The sequence below is a fragment of the Aquarana catesbeiana genome, linkage group LG01 (assembly GCF_042186555.1).
Source record: "Aquarana catesbeiana isolate 2022-GZ linkage group LG01, ASM4218655v1, whole genome shotgun sequence".
Taxonomy (NCBI): Eukaryota; Metazoa; Chordata; class Amphibia; order Anura; family Ranidae; genus Aquarana; species Aquarana catesbeiana.
Window position 1 is genome coordinate 108,415,984 of NC_133324.1, and position 16,529 is coordinate 108,432,512.

The 16,529-nt window shown below is 42.1% G+C and overlaps 2 protein-coding genes across 2 annotated transcripts in view; one reads left to right on the forward strand and one right to left on the reverse strand.

Annotated features, from left to right (window-relative positions):
• CDC20B (cell division cycle 20B) overlaps window positions 1-16,529 on the reverse strand; it is a 93,151-nt gene that overhangs the window by 59,211 nt on the left and 17,411 nt on the right. The gene's annotated exons all lie outside the window — the stretch shown is intronic.
• GPX8 (glutathione peroxidase 8 (putative)) lies at window positions 944-15,154 on the forward strand. The gene is made up of 3 exons (XM_073622735.1): window positions 944-1,224; window positions 3,659-3,920; window positions 14,264-15,154. The coding sequence occupies exons 1-3, from the start codon at window positions 1,018-1,020 to the stop codon at window positions 14,425-14,427; spliced, it is 633 nt and encodes a 210-aa protein (XP_073478836.1). The 5' UTR covers window positions 944-1,017; the 3' UTR covers window positions 14,428-15,154.

A 16,529-nucleotide genomic window follows, 5' to 3' on the forward strand; every position in this document is an offset into this window, starting at 1 on the left:
ATCACAGAGGACAGGGGGGCACTCCAAGTCAAATGCCATTCATTTCAATGGCCCCTGTTCACATCTGAGTGTTTTGTCATCTGAAGCAAAACGCCCGAAGCTCAAAAAAGTACAGGAGCTTCCTTTTTGGCAGATTACAGGCGTTTTCTGCTTTTTACATTGGTGACGTTTTGACCTGCCTGCTTTAGGTTACTTTGATGCCTGTTGGAGGTGTTACCATTTTTTAAAATTTTTTAAATGTTCTGATTGGTGGCTAATGTATTTATATTCTGTTTTGACACTGTTGCTCTTTATCACATGCCTGATGAAGGGGCCCTGCGCGGCTCCGAAACGTTGCACTTATCCATGTGATGTGATCTCCTTCGATAAAAACCTTTGGACGGAACTTGTTGATCCATGGTGTGCTGGCGAATATGTACACTTGCTTGATGTTTCCAGGACCCAACTGGTAATCGCTGCAGCTCCCTCTATTTTATGAGCCAGATTTGCCAGGAACATGTGCGATAGGAATATTGACCAGGTGTGAATGCAGCCTTATAGGTAAAGTTGATCCAGGGAAAATCCGATTGCCTCTCGGGGGATCAGGAAGGAATTTCTTCCCCTGCTGTAGCAAACTGGATTACACTTTTCTGGGGGGTTTTGCCTTCCTTTAGATCAACTGTGGGTAAAGGATTGTGTAAATGAGATTGTATTTTTTTTTTGGTTGAACTAGATGGACTTGTGTCTTTTTTCAACCTGACTATGTAACTATGTAGCTTCTGTAATAATTCAGTTGGATGTGTAGAGTACTCTTGTTGTCTTTAATGTGTAGAGTGAATGGACACATGCAATGCCCCACCTTTTCTCCATTCCTCTTTATCTCCCATAATACAGTGAAGGTCCAGCTGACTGGTGACGAATCCTCAGATCTTTCTTGCTGTGTCTTGCTGTGAAAGCATCTGGCTTCCAGTTACGTCCTCTGCTCCTCCCCTGCTACATTCCACTGACTTGCTCAAACTTCCCTGCAAAATCTCCAAAATGGAGACTCTTCCTTCTCCTTTCCCCTTGAAGTCCTCCTCACCAAAAATGAAAGTCTTCCTCGTGTTCTTTTCTATGGTACTATGCACAGTGGCCTTATTTATTCTGCAGTTAAAGTTTTTTAAACCCAGGCTAAAAGACTTCTATTCCTATGAAGTAAAGGATTCCAAGGGAAGACCGGTTGCTCTGAGCAAGTACAGAGGAAAAGTAAGTACATCACAAGAGCCTGCATGTTTTCACTGAGCAGCTGAACAAACTGAAAGAAGGAGCTGCTCAGCAAAAGATTTCAGATTGCAAGCTCTTTGGGACAGATATATTTCATTGAAATAATGTGCTATCAATGTCACTGAGGCTGTAGTTTGCTGTTGTATGTATGTGCAGCAAGTGATCTTGCTTGTTTGGATGATAAATCTTCCCCTGTATGATGTAATATTTTCAATGTGTACTATTTTCTGATAAGGAAAATGTTGTGATGAATGTGGATCACTGTCATGGAACAAAGAGAAGTGGATGACTATTTGCCAGCAGTGCAGGAGGAAAGATGGGCCCAATGACCTTCTTGTGTTGATGTTTTTATAGGTTTTGTCTTCTGGTCAGAGACATTGTCATTGCATATTTTATATAAGTGACAAGCCTTTATTGTGCAGGCTTGTCAGCTCCTTAAAACATAGGCCTGGATGGGAATTTGACAACAGAGATGATATGACACGTTGGGTAGATTTACTAAAGCTGTGCACTCAGAATCGGGTGCAGCTACTCATGGTAGCCAATCAGCTTCTAACTTCAGCTTGTTCAATTAAGCTTTGACAATAAAACCTGGAAGTTGATTGGTTTCTATGTAGAGTTGTACCAGATTTTGCACTCTTTGGTTTTAGTAAATAACCCCCATACACTTTACAATTTTCATACACAGACATAAAAATATTCAGCCATATTCACAAAATGTTCCTGTGTGTGTGACATGCATTTTTTTTTTTTATAGCGTTGAAGCAGATAAGTCAGATGTTGATATGAACTACAACTCACATCCAGACCAGCCACTGACCACCTAGTGCTAGTTAGCCATATGCGGGCTGAGATTGTCCCATAGCACCAATGGTTAAGGTGTAGTTGTGTGATTATGGAAGTATGCATGGAGTGTAAAGGATCATATATATTGATTGGGAATTAGCACAATGGCTTAGTGGTTAGTGTTTTGCAGCACTGGGGGTCCTGGTTCGAGCCCTGGTCAAGGTACTATCTGTATGGATTTTCATGCATAGGTTTTCCCTGGGTGTCTCCAGTTCCCTCCCACACTTCAAAAATATGATGGTAGGTTCATTAGTTCCTGTTTAAATTAGCCCTTGTATGTGTGCATGTGATATAGGGACCTTATATTTTAAGCTCTTGAGGTAGGTAACTGATATGGGGTACAGTATGTAAATTGTTGGCACTATGTAATAAATAAAATTGGGAGACCAGTGTGAGCATTGCAAGGGATCCAACAGATGGGAGGTTGTACCTTACATCCATCTGTGCTGATAATCCATAATAGATAGAAATATCCTCACAGCGAGTAATGGTTGGTAAGTAAATCATATAACATGTAAAAAAATGTATATAAATATATCAATAAACAATACTTAAAAATGAAATACATAAGGGTTGATTTAATAAAAATGGAAATTGCAAAATCTGGTGTAGCTGTGCATAGTATATCAGCTTCTAACTTCAGCTTGTGTCAATAAAGGTTTGACGATAAAACCTGGAAGTTGATTGGTTTCTATGCAGAGCTGCACCAGGTTTTTCACTCTCCAGTTTTAGTAAATCAGACCCATTGCATCTTTGTTTCCTATCCACCCTTTTAAATTGTAAACTCTCACGGGTAGGGCCCACTAATCCTCCTATGCATAATTGTACCAGATTCTTTCACTCTCTACTTTTAGTAAATCAACCCCATAGTGCTGTTGATACATTCATTGGGGTTGATTTACTAAAACTGGAGAGTGCAAAATCTAATGCAGCTGTGCATGGTAGCTGAAAAGGCTTCTAACCTCAGCTTGTTCAATGAAGCTTTGACAAAAAAATGGAAGCTGATTAGCTGGAATTACGTTTAACTGTTTCTCAACAATTAATGTGTCCTTTATGAATATATGGGTTAGTGATGATTGGTGGGTGTACGTAGCAGGTAAAGGAGGAATATAATCACATTCACACCCACTATGTATTGCTTGCTAGGACTTGTAATTTATTAGAATAGAGAGCGACATCAAGCATATAACTACACTGACGTAGAGACTGACACCAAACACCCTGGCATTTATTAATGTAATAATGATGCATTACAAACTAGATCCTATCAAAAATCTTTGACCCTTCTTATCATACTGACTGATCTCAGGTTTTTCAAAGTTGCAGTGAGTACTAAGAATTTGTGAGTTCATAGCTAGGTGGCCTGGGGCATTTACAAGTGACAATTCCAGGCCACGCACAGGCATGTGAACACTAGAATTCAATCCATCTGTTGGCCAAAATTCTGTAACAGCCAAATATCTGTAGAAATCACCTAAACTGAGAAGTGTACAGTCCTTGCTCTGTAGCATCATCATCAATCTGTCGCAGAGGGTTAAACAAACGACTTTTGGTTGTCTTTGCTCTGCAGGCGTCTCTTGTTGTAAACGTGGCGAGCGGCTGCCAGCACACAGATGCAAACTACAGAGCTCTGCAGGATCTGCACAGAGAGTTTGGGCCTTCCCACTTCACTGTCCTGGCTTTCCCCTGCAACCAATTCGGAGAATCTGAGCCCGACTCAAACCGGGAAATAGAAGCCTTCGCCAAAGGGAACTATGGAGTGTCATTCCCAATATTCAGCAAAATCAAGATTCTAGGGAGTGAAGCTGAACCTGCCTTCCGCTTCCTTGTGGGTAAGTGAATGAGCCTCTCACTCATTGTAATTTAGAGGGCTTTTAGAATGATGAATTCGTTTAGGAAAGAGGTTTCAATAACAGTCATGGGTGAGTACATAAAAGTTTCAGATTATCAGAACAGAAGTTAATTCTTTTGTTTGTTATTAAAAACTAATTTAAAATTGTAATATTTTAATTTAAAGTATATTTTATTCTTATTTTTATTTTGCACACAAATCGGGATAACACCTGCTTTATATTTGTTTCATGTTCCCATTCACCATAAAATATTAAAAAATTTCTGTATATATATGTGTGTGTGTAAATATATATAGATTGTGTATATATAAGGGGGCACCCAGACAAGCTTGCTTCCGAGCCGCTGCTCTGTGTGTTCATTCATACACAGAGCCGTGCCTTGGCCACGCCCCCTATCTTCTCATTTGCTCACTGGCCAATGGTTTATACTGCTGTCTCAGCCAATGAGGGGGGAGAGTCCCCGGAGAGCTGAGGCTCTCGTGCACAACGCTGGAGGAAGATCGGGCTCAGGTGAGTATTAAGGGGGGGTTGCTGCACAGAGAAGATTTTTTGCCTTCATGCATACAATGCATGAAGGTAAAAAAAAAAACTTGAGTCTTTAAAACTACTTTAAGGAGGGCTGAGGAGTTATGTTTTCCAAAATTAACCCTATTTGTACTGTGCTGGCGGATCTCATTCTCAGATGTAAATAAGATGTGTACACTGTCTGTCCTAACAAAGAGTTAAAGATATCAAATATTTTTTTTTTAAATTGTCTCCTTCAGTCTGCCCCCATATCTGCACGTTGCAAGCTGCTCTGAACAATTTTTTATTGTCTATAGAATTCTATATAAGAAACAGCTAGAAAGGTAAAATGTGTTTAATTCTTTTTAGGTATGCTGTGTGAACAGAAACACATAACCAGCAAATAGTGAGGGTTTTCCAAACCGTTTAGGAGATATTTATTTTTGATGCAGCCAGTGACGTCACTGACGTCACTGACGCATGCGCTCTGAAGGAGTCCTGTGCTGCGAACCCGGAAGGAAGACCGGGTGAAAATGGAAGCGCCTTCGTTCTAAGGTAGGCTTCACATAATGTGGTGCATACTAGCACATTATGGCTTTACCTTGCAGGATTAAAAAAAAAAGTGGTTTACTACCGCTTTAACTACAAAGGTGAAAATATTCTCATTTTAAACCGTCACTTTGCCCATTGTGAGGCAATGCATTAATGTCTCTTTCCTGCACCACCAGAGCCCTCACTAACCATCAAAGCTTCTGGATATGAGGAAGGCAGTACATGACCCCCCCCCCCCCCCATGTAATAACAGTGCTCAGGTCACCAGGCCCACACACTGGAAGGGGGTGCATGACAATACCTCCTGTCTAAGCTCAAACAGCAGCCAAAACCAGAGCTTAGAAGAGGTCAGGGAGGCAGCGAGGAGGTGTGGTTAGGGTGGGGACTATCTTCAGACCAGTGGCAGCTGGTGCTCAATATTTCTTGGGGGGCGACAAACCAACGCCAACACCAACCCCCACCCCCGCAGGAGAAGGACGGGAATGCGGCGATCCCCCTGCATGGGAGATGGACGGGAATGCCATGGTGATCAGAGGCCTCCTTACCTTAGGAAGGAGGCAGACATGGATCCCGGCTGCAACTACTCACTCCGGGGCCATCGCGCTTCTCCTCCAGGCCGAACAGGAAGTGGGTCCTGACTGAGACCCGATTGTCCTAAGACTCTCAGCCAATTGGGTCTCAGGAACTGCTTCCTGATTGGCCCGGAGGAGTTCCAGGAAGGAATTAATATTCGCTATTGTCACACAAGTGGGTGTGCTCGGGGGGCAGAGCCCACCCTTTTTTTTTAAGCCAATTAGAGACTCAGGCTCTAATCATGTTTCTTCGAAAAAAAAAACCTAATTGAAATAAATGCATCCAACACCCTGCATGTAGATTACTGGGCCGGATGCATGGATGAGCGGCCGCCACTGCTGCAGACACTGAAATATGCTGATCAAACACTGTCAACTGCAACTTTTTAAAGCAAACCTGTCAGAGAAAAAGAAAAAAACCTTTGCGGTACACATCACATTAGATACTGTGTACACCAAAGATTAATTTTACACAAGCGCTTTAAAGAGGCCCTGTCACAAGCTTTAATAAACTGCAGGTAAAAGCACAGAAAAAAAGGTTTTAAAAGCATCCTTGTGGAACTTTTCTATCCATAAATGTTTTTTTCACTTGCTCTGAACTCTTGGTCTCCTGGGGCTGCTGACAACATCCCCTTCTGGTTTTCTTTTGTGCATTTATGAAAACCTTTGTAGTACGTATACTTTGCCGCAGGTTTTTTTGCTTGAATAAAAAGACCATTTGCCTAAACAAAACAATATTCTATTATTCAGCACTGAATAAAGCTGGTTTTGTCTCGGATGTTTTCTCATTGTCTGAAATCATGGTAATTAGTCTCAGTTTCAACCTTGTTATAAATAAAAGACATGGTATTCTTAAGGGCTCATTTACACCATATCAGTTGAGTTGTGCTGATCTGTATAGATCAATGCAGGCTCAATGTAAGGCCGGGTTCACATATGTGCAGCCGCAGTTTCCAGCCTGGGGTCCAGTGCGTTCCTGTTCACTGGTTCAGGTGAAATTCAGGTCAGAATTTTTGCCTGAATTCGCCCCTGAATATGACCCAAAAACGCACAGGACCCTTTTGGAATTCACATCGTGGCCGCCCCGGACATGTGTGAACTGGCTCCATTGAGAGCCGGTCACACTCGCATGTCATGCGAATCGGATGCAGTGAAAACCGCATCCAATTTGCACATATGTGAACCCGACCTTATGACGTAAAGAAAACAATAGTTTTCTGTGAGCCCCATTTCCACCATAATACTGCATTTTTATGAAGATCCTGGCACAGCACCGCAGAGCATCATAACATGCTGCAATGCATAGACTTAAAGCGGGGGTTCACCCACACCGCCAAAAAAAATAAATATTAAAAGCCAGCAGCTACAAATACTGCAGCTGCTGACTTTTAATACATGGCCACTTACCTGTCCCAGGGTCCAGCGATGTCGGCAGGGGACGCCGAGAACCCGCTCGGTTCTCGGCAGCTGCCGCCGCCATCCTAGGTGAGGGAATCAGGAAGTGAAGCGTTGCGGCTTCACTTCCCAGTTCCCTACTGCGCATGCGCGAATCACGCTGAAGTCTTAGACAGGTATCTGCACCCCCCTCCCCCCTGAAAGGTGCCAAATGTGACACCGGAGGGGGGGAGGGTTCCGAAAAGCGGAAGTTCCATTTTTGTGTGGAACTCCTCTTTAAGTGAAGTGACACTTTAATATAGTTAAACAAAAAAGAAAAGAGTAAACAATGTGATGCATTGTAACAATGCATAGCACCACCCCTCACTGACTTTACATAATTTACACAAGCACACATTTTAGCATGCAGGCTAGTGTGAATAGGTCCTAAATGAATTATCTCAAAGCAATCAATCAGAATTGATCTTGTTCCAGTCTTATGTAAGCATCGTGAATTCGGTTTGGTTGCTATGCTTGGGAATCAGCACCTAAAGTAAGAAATCTTTATGGAAAAAGGTCATTGGACTTTTGGAACATCTGACTTAGCCCCTATTCACACCGATGCGACCTATCATGTGATTTGACAGTTCCAAATCGCATGACAAGTCGCACCCCATTTACGGCAACGGAACCATTCATATCACCGCAACTCATGTCGCAGCGACTTTGAAAAAGGTTCCTGCACTACTTTTTTGTTGATTTCATTGCAACTTGCATAGACTTCTGTAAATGAAGTTGCAAGCCGTAATGAAATCGGCAGTGCAAATCACCCTGATCTGCGGTTTAGAAATCACAATGAAGTAGCGCGATTTTAAAGCCGCACCAGTGTGAACCAGGGCTTAGAAAAGGTATGATCCATCTATGTACCCTGAGAATTTACTAAGCTGCACTTTTCAGTTCTGTCCATCAACATTAGTGAATCCACTTTTTGGAAGATAAGTATAAGAGATTAAAAAACACACTAAATGCAGGTGCAAAAATAAGCTGCTAGCAAAAGACAGTCAGACAAATTGAGTTCTGGCTCAACATAATATTTTCAACATGTCAGGATCACTTAAGTGCTCCTGCTCCTCTTTCCAGCATCCGGGTCTTGACTATTGCATTCTCCCTGTCTGTGTCCACCTACATGATGATTGATGTGGTCAGTCACCTGTTATAAGCAAGCCAAACGCTCTGTCCCTTGCTTGTGATAGAGACAGTGATACCTGCATTGTTTCTGATTGAGCTCCCCATTTGTCTGCCCTGTATTGCTAGTTTGGATTTCCCTGTGAATGACTTGGATCGGAAATTGGACTATTCCTTTAACTCAGCCTACCTTTTACCTGGACTGTCATAGAACCACGCTATCTGTCTGCTAACTGCAAGTAGTCTGTTTGCTTAGTTCGCATCTGCCCTGGGGTGGTGGCCAGGCACTATAGCATTGTGTATAAGTCCTGGAGGCAAGCAAGTACCGGTAGGCCTGCTTGCCTTAAGGGAAAGGGGGCTGCTATAGGTGAAGCACACAGTAGCTAGGTATAGTGTCTGACCATCTGTGTTGGGGTAGATGTGACACAACAGCACAGCAGTGATTCTACAAATAATTGAGACTGTTATATCACTTGTACACATTTGTGTTTTCCTATATTTGTCACCGGATCATATTTTGCTGTTTCTTTGGATTTCACTGTTATTTGCTTAAATAATTTGTCTGTTTCAATTAAGTTTTTAAAACATTACGAATAGCACGGCAAGTTATTTATCTTTTTTTATTGTTTAAGCAAAATTTCAAGTAGATATGAAAACATATTTAACCCTTTGTGACTGCAACATGGCTTTTTAAATCCACACGCGCAGCACCCTATGCCTTGAAAATTTTATAGTTACAGCAAGAAAAACTGACACATTACTTACATAGTAAGGCCCCATTCACATGGGTGTTCTGTCAGTCTGTTTTTCGACCTGTGATTAGACAGATCAAAAACAAACTGCAATGTATCCCAATGGGTGGCTGGATATGAGCAGATGTGCTTCCATTTATATCCTTGAAGATCTGTTCAGGTTCGTGGCCAGAGATAGGCAAACCCAATTCCGTTTGCATACAGCTACCCTTAGGGATTACATGGATCTGGTTTTCCTAAACCCCTTCCTGCCGCCTCCTAGTCCTTTAAGAGGTTCTAAATGCCAGGAGGCGGCCATTCCGATCATGTGACTTCTGTGATTGGCAGTCACAGCGGTCACAAAAACAGAAATCTCCTGATCGCAATTATGCATCAGGAGCTTTCCGATAGCTGCTGGTTACTGTGCACAGGAGCGTGCTCTCAGCACCGTCATGTGTTTACATAGGGCCCCATATATGCAGACTCTCGGCATTAAAGCCCATCCCTCGAGAGGCCATATATATGCATACGGCTGGTGGGAAGTGGTTAATTACAAAATGGGAAAAGAAAGGACTCGAATGTCATATGTGACATTTATTTCCATTCTGACCTGACTCAGCAGGGTATCAATCCATGGATCCCCTGCTGGGAAGAAATGGAGGCCCATGGTCAAAGGGGCCTCATACTAACACTACTAACTTTGGTTTGAGCATCAAAGCTCAATTCAAGGCTCTATTGCTTTGCACAGTGCTGCCAATCTAATAATGTCAACATGCTTCCAAGAGGCATAAGCAGAGGTTCATTGTTCAGAGGTGGGTCCCTGATAAAGTTGAAGTGTTTAAAGGCATAGTACACTTTCCAATGCTTTTATTGCTTTATCCAGGTCAGTGGTTCTCAACCTGGGGGTTGGGACCCCCTCGGGGGTCAAATGATGATTTGCCAGGGGTCACCAAATCCTTGGCTGTTTCTGAAGCCCGCACCGCTCTCCCAGCCTTTTTGTGGCCGCTCAGCAGGGCTGTCCCTGGAGCCCGCAGCCGCCCGCCGTCTGGAGAAGACCCTATCTCCTGATTTTCGGCATAGGTGTCACTGCTACGAGACACCACAATGTTGGATACACAGTGAGTAACACTACCTGTAATTATAGTTGCCAATAAAAGTCCCCACTACAGTTCTCAGATCAGCAGATGATCTTGATCAAGAGCACCTAAGTTGGCTGATCAGAACTTCCCCCAGCATTGCCGCTCATCCCATCCCCCCCCCACCCCCCCACCAAGGAGTAAGAGAAGAAATAAAAATAGAGAATACATGGAAGGGAGAGGAAAAGAGGGGGGGAACAAAGAAAAAGGGAGAGAAAGAAGAAGAGAAAGACACAAGAAAGATGGCTAGAAAGAGGGATGGGGAAAAAAAACCAAGAAATTAGGATAGAGAGAGATAAAAGGGAAAGAAAGGAGAACAAAGAGAGGTACATCCTAAAATGTACCATAAGGGGTTTTAATACTGTACGAGTGGAAGGGACTCAGGGAGCACTAAATGTCTGTGGGTTAGGGGCGCAAATTACTTGCCTTGCCTTGGGTGCTGACAACCCACGCTATGAAAATAATTTTATGATTGGGGGTCTCCACAACTTGGGAAATTTTATCAAGGGGTCACGGCACTAGACAGGTTGAGAACCTCTGATCTAGGTGATAGTGTAATTATATTCCCTGTGTTTGTTTATCCTACCTAGTACTGTTGGTCTCACATGTTGTGGTTGCAGTTTGTAGTATCATAGCTCATCAATCCCCCTATGTCCATGCATTGTTTCGACTAGCTTGTCCCTATGTGCCAATAGGAAAAGACAACTTCCTGTTCTGGGTCACACAGTGTCCAATGCATGCCTCACCACCCCCTCTGTGTTGCATGACAAATGTGAGAGTACTAATGTGATGAAACACTTTACCTCCAAACTGCAAGTAAGCTCTCTGTTTCTATGAATGCCCTGCCTGCTTGTGTCTGTGTCATGCCTGTCCCATTGGGGAGATTTCCCTTCACTTCCTCTCCCTTAGCCAAAACAGGAAGTGACAGGTAATTCCTCCAAAGTGAAGTAAACCCTTGGTGTTCCCCTTTAAGCTTTCCCCTCTATTCCTGTTTCCAAAATTAGGGATTTTCTTTTGCGTTCACATTTAGTAATAATGGTAAACAGGATAAATAGAGAGGTTGAATGTCCCCACTGGGGGCACAGACAGCAAAACAGATGTTCTAATCCCTATCCACTGTATCCAAAACAAAAAAAAATAGTTTACTCTTCACCATAAACTGAAACTGCTTTGGAATGTGAAGGTTTACTCTACTTTAGGCTGCATGTTTAGAGCAACAAATGACATCATGATACTACATGATCAATGCACATCGTATGCAGGTGATGAACACAAGTTGCAGGTAGGAAGGTTTATCGAAAATGTTGTATTTGGCTCCCTTCAGTGTCTGTCCAATCCTACACAGGGTGCAGTGTGTGTGACCTACAGTGCCTTGAAAAAGTATTCATACCCCTTGAAATTTTCCACATTTTTTCATGTTACAACCAAAAAAGTAAATGTATTTTATTGGGATTTTATGTGATAGACCAACACCTAACTCTGCTTTAAACTTCTCCACAACTTTATCCCTGACCTGTCTGCTGTGTTTCTTGGTCTTCATGATGCTGTTTGTTCACCAAGGTTCTCTAACAAACCTCTGAGGGCTTCACAGAACAGCTGTATTTATACTGAGATTAAATTACACACAGGTGGACTCTATTTACTAATTAGGTGACTTCTGAAGGCAATTGGTTACGCTAGATTTTAGTTAGGGGTATCAGAGTAAAGGGGGCTGAATATAAATGCACGCCACACTTTTCAGATATTTATTTTTAAAACATTTTGAAAACCATTGATCATTTTCCTTCCACTTCACAATTATGGGCCACTTTGTGTTGGTCTATCACATAAAATCCCAATAAAATACATTTACGTTTTTGACATGACAAAATGTGGAAAATTTCAAGGGGTACTAATACTTTTTTAGGGCACTGTATACATAATACAGTTTAGTCCTATAGGAAATTGTTAGACAGCAGTGTAAAAATATGACCAAAATGAGCCCTTAAATCAACGGTGTAATCACAGCTATAGCCAAGCATGTGGGTTCAGGAGGAGGATAGCCTTTGACTTTCAGACCACATCAATATTGGTAAAGGCTCCACTTGTATTAGGCAAACAATAATGAATAAAATACAGTTTTGTACATCTATCAGATTATTACAAACTTTATTATCTTTAATGGTGTGTGCCCCTTGTAATTATTTTATATTAAAGTTTCAAATGTAAATACCAACCTAATCGTTCTGTTCGTTCTTAAGACCTCCTGCTCTCTAGCTGCTCCTTCTCTCTAGCTCTCTCATCACCTTCTCCCATGCTGGTCTCCAGGACTTTTCCAGAGCCTCTCCATGGCTATGGAACTCCTTACCCCAATCTATTCGTCTATCTCCTACTCTATTAGCTTTTAGATGATCCCTGAAAAGCCTTCTCTTCAGAGAAGCCTATCCCACCCACACCTAACAACTGTATTTTCATTTTGTCCATCTGATCATCCCCCACAGCGACTAGCCTTTGTTCCACTTGACCCTCCCTTCTAGATTGTAAGCTCTAACGAGCAGGGCCCTTTGATCCCTCCTGTATTGAATTGTATTGTAATTGTACTGTCTTCCCCGATGGTGTAAAGCGCTGCGCAAACTGTTTTGACTATATAAATCGTGTATAATAATAATAAATGTCCTATCTAACAGAGGATACTTGAAGATGTCTGCTATTACTTTTATTAGCTAGAAAACCATTTCTGTGCTTCACACTGATTTAGTTTCACTTAAGGGGCTTGATTTTCTCTGACTACATGGCTAATCATTGCCAAATGCCATCTTCCTTTTCCAGTGAAGCTGACTCAGTGGTTGGTAAGGGTGTTGTCGGTGAACAGGAGATTGGTAGTTGGTGGAACCTTAGCCTTAAACTAAGAATTCTGTAATGTGCACATAAATAACAGAGGGTCAATGAAAATGACATTTCTTGTTAGCAAAAGTAATAACAGCCATCATATAAAATATGCTTATAGGCAGAACCTTACAGCGTAAATGTTCACTTTAACATGGAGGTTGGAGAGTTAGATCAAAGCAATGAATTTTTTATGGGACTGCATGGCATGTGCTATAGCTAAACCCCTGTTCTGATGCTCTAAGTTGTTTAATATACTTCTGCTTACCCTTGTATTTATATGTAAAGTTTAGACTGTTTACAGGCTCCTGTAAAAAAGAAAGGTCCATCCTTCAGGAGTGAGACCAATAATATCCTTATGTAGGTGAGCACACTGGCATCCAACTGCTATGTTAAAGGACAGGTTTATTTTAGACTAATGGATGGCTTTAGACCAGGCGGTCATCAACCTGTAGATCGCGACCAGCTGACTGGTAGATCGCGGTCTGGGCTTGCTGACCCACCGTCCCAGATCATCAGAGTGCAATGCAGAGGGAATACTTGTAGTTGGAGCTGTAGTATGGAGCAAGAGCCACATAAGCCGATGCCTCCTCTGTAGTCCTGGCTTCTGTCCCATGCGGAGTGATACCAACTGCACTCCACCTCTTATCCCAGCGATATGTTGCCTCCGTCCTCACTACCCTATTTTAAACCCATGATTGCGCGATTGCGTTTGCAACATGGCAGTACAGCAATCGATAGTTTAAATCAAGTGTGAGGTAGCGACACTGTGCCCAGTGATCTTTGACTTCTCCCATGTTGTTCAGGTAGATCTCCACCTCTTTAAGGTTGCCTACCCCTACTTTAGGCCATAGATGACTTGAATTTCACCCAATTTAGCAGGAATTGGATTAAACTGGAGCTATCAATTTTCTAAAGTTAAGAAATTTGAGCCATCAATGGTCTAAAGTTAAGAAATGTGAGACACAGATGGCTCTTCAAGTACTACCCAGCTTAACAAAAGTCTATTTAAAAATTCACTGAGCTAGGTGATTATTGGAAGAACAGTGACTGCATTCTATCAGATGCAGTCTCTGTTCCGGTGTCCTGGGGTGCTGCAACTTCCTAAACACAAAATCTGGCCGTGGAGATTCCTTCATCCAGCCTGTTTAGTACGGATGGGGAAATCAACTGATTTTCTTTCTTTCAATCAGGTTGCTGAATGAGAGAATTCTAGCTGTGTATAGACAGATTTACTTCTTTTATATTCTTCCAATATAGGTCTGGATTAGAAGAAAGAGCACTAGACCAGAGGAAATGAGTTACATGGTTTATAATATCAGTTCGTTTTCACTTATTATATTCCTGACTTATAAATTGTAGCTGATGAATGTATAACCCACTATTAATGCTTTTCTGTTTAGATTCCACAAAGAAAGAGCCACGATGGAATTTTTGGAAGTACCTGGTTAATCCTCAAGGTCAAGTAGTTAAAATCTGGAGACCGGAGGAGCATTTTGACAGTATAAAGGGAGATGTGGTCGCAATGGTCAGAGAAATTATCAAGAAGAAAAGGGAGGACCTTTGAATTTATGAGCAGTGTGGACTGTAAAGGGGGAATCTGTGATGTTGTATACAGGAGAACTCTATCCATTTACAAAAATTCAGTTTGTGATGACAATCTGCAAGAAGAGGGTGGATTCCAAAAGTCACCCACCACTTACTGCCCTATAGTGCACAATTACTGGAAAGGTCAAGCCAGGAACTGTAAAGCATTGCCATCATTACTGTTGTCTGACAAACTGATGATTCTCTATTAAAAACATTAAAGTGTAAGTTCACCTTTTTAGAAAAAAAATGAAAAAGTGAACTAACGACCCACAGACCCTCCCCACATCCCGTCCCTGTTGTACTTACCTACATGGGTGATGAGCTGTCAGTGGCTACACAGTCAGTGCAGCAGTCCAGGGAATTGAAATCTCTGTTCTTCTCCCCTTTTCTTTCTGCAGGGCTGACAGGACAGATCAGAGTGATTCTGATTGGTCATTACCGGCACAAAACATTGCTCTGATCTATCCCAGAAGCCCCACAGAAAGAAAAGAGAGAAGAACGAGGATTCTAATCTCTAGACTGCTGCATAGGCTGTGTGGGACCTGACAACTGATCACAGAGGTAAGTACTGTGGGGAACAGGGGGGTGGGGAGGGTGTAGGGCATTAGTTCACCTTTTCATTTTTTCTGAAAAGGTGAACTATCTCTTTAACTTCTTCTTTCTGACAAATTTCACAATAAAATCATAAAATAGTTAAATGAAAAGTACTGTATATTGCATTTTCATTGATCACAGATATGGGGTTTATATGGCGGTGCTTGTTCTACAATACCTTGGGTATTGAATTGAATATAAGGATTTGTAGATTAGGCATGGGGTGGAGCATTTATTGACTTAATGGAACCACTCTGTCATCTGTTTAACAATTGTTGAGATAAGCCTAGTACACACTACTAGTTTTTTTTTTTCATTCTACCCAGCAAGGCTGAGTGAAAAAAAAATGACAACTCAGTAGGAGCCGCTATACTAACAATGCAATGTTGGTACAGCGATCTCCCCTGCTGTGCTATTGTGTTCTGATGGGGGGGACAACCCCCGCCAGAACACTCCGAAAAAAGAAAAGATGGTTTTGAAACATATTCATGAGTTTATGTACATAAAGCTGCTTTTTTATTTTATTTCTTTATCTAAAAAATGAAAAGACTATACAGTATATTAGCTTTTACTTTGTATATACAATTTATCACTAGTGTTGTTCCCCTGAATATTTGAGGTGTTCAAATGATGCTACTGCCATAAGGGAACTGTAAACACATGGAAACTGCTTTATCAAAATTTGTCAAGCAAGAAGAGTTAATGCTGAATTGTCCGAAACTCAAGCCGTGGGTGGTCCTGTCCACACCACCCAGCTTTACAAAAGTTGATTTTTCAACCGACTAGATGGAAAATTGTTGGACCATTCAGTCACTGTTCAGGTATTCTGACAGCCAGAGGTGCCAATTATCAGAATACAATAGCTGGCAGGGAGGTTCCTTCATCCACACTGTTTAGCTTGGATAGAGGAATGTATTTGATTTCTCTAGTTCAGGCCATGGCATGGATGAGAGAAATCTATACATGTAAGGCCAACTTTGCTCTTTCAAAGGGTTGTTGTCATTAAACATTGTTCTGATTGTCAGAGTATTCTAAAACACTATCACAGATCTCAGATGCACTAGACCTAGACCCTAGGTAAGTCACCATTAGGATGCAAGCTGAACTCAGGTCCATCCAAAATTCAGATGTTTTTATTCTCAGTGGCGTCGCTATGGGGGTGCAGGTAGTGCTGACCGCACCCGGGTGAGCCCCCCTCAGAGGTGTGACACCATCATGTAGGAAATAATATGCGACCGCGATGTCACCCCTATCTGTGACAGCACATGGATCAGCGTGCCGGCCCTGACCGCATGATTTATAGGGGCAAGTTTGGGGGGAGCACCATGACCATGCACTGCCAGCCAAAAACTAGCCCTGCAGGGCAGTGTAAAAGTGTAGAAATGTCATCAGCCCAAAGCTTTAATCACATGGTCACACCGTGCACATAGGGCAAGGTCTAGAGCCATGCAAGGGCCCTTCTTCAGGCTAGTGACAACGTCAAAT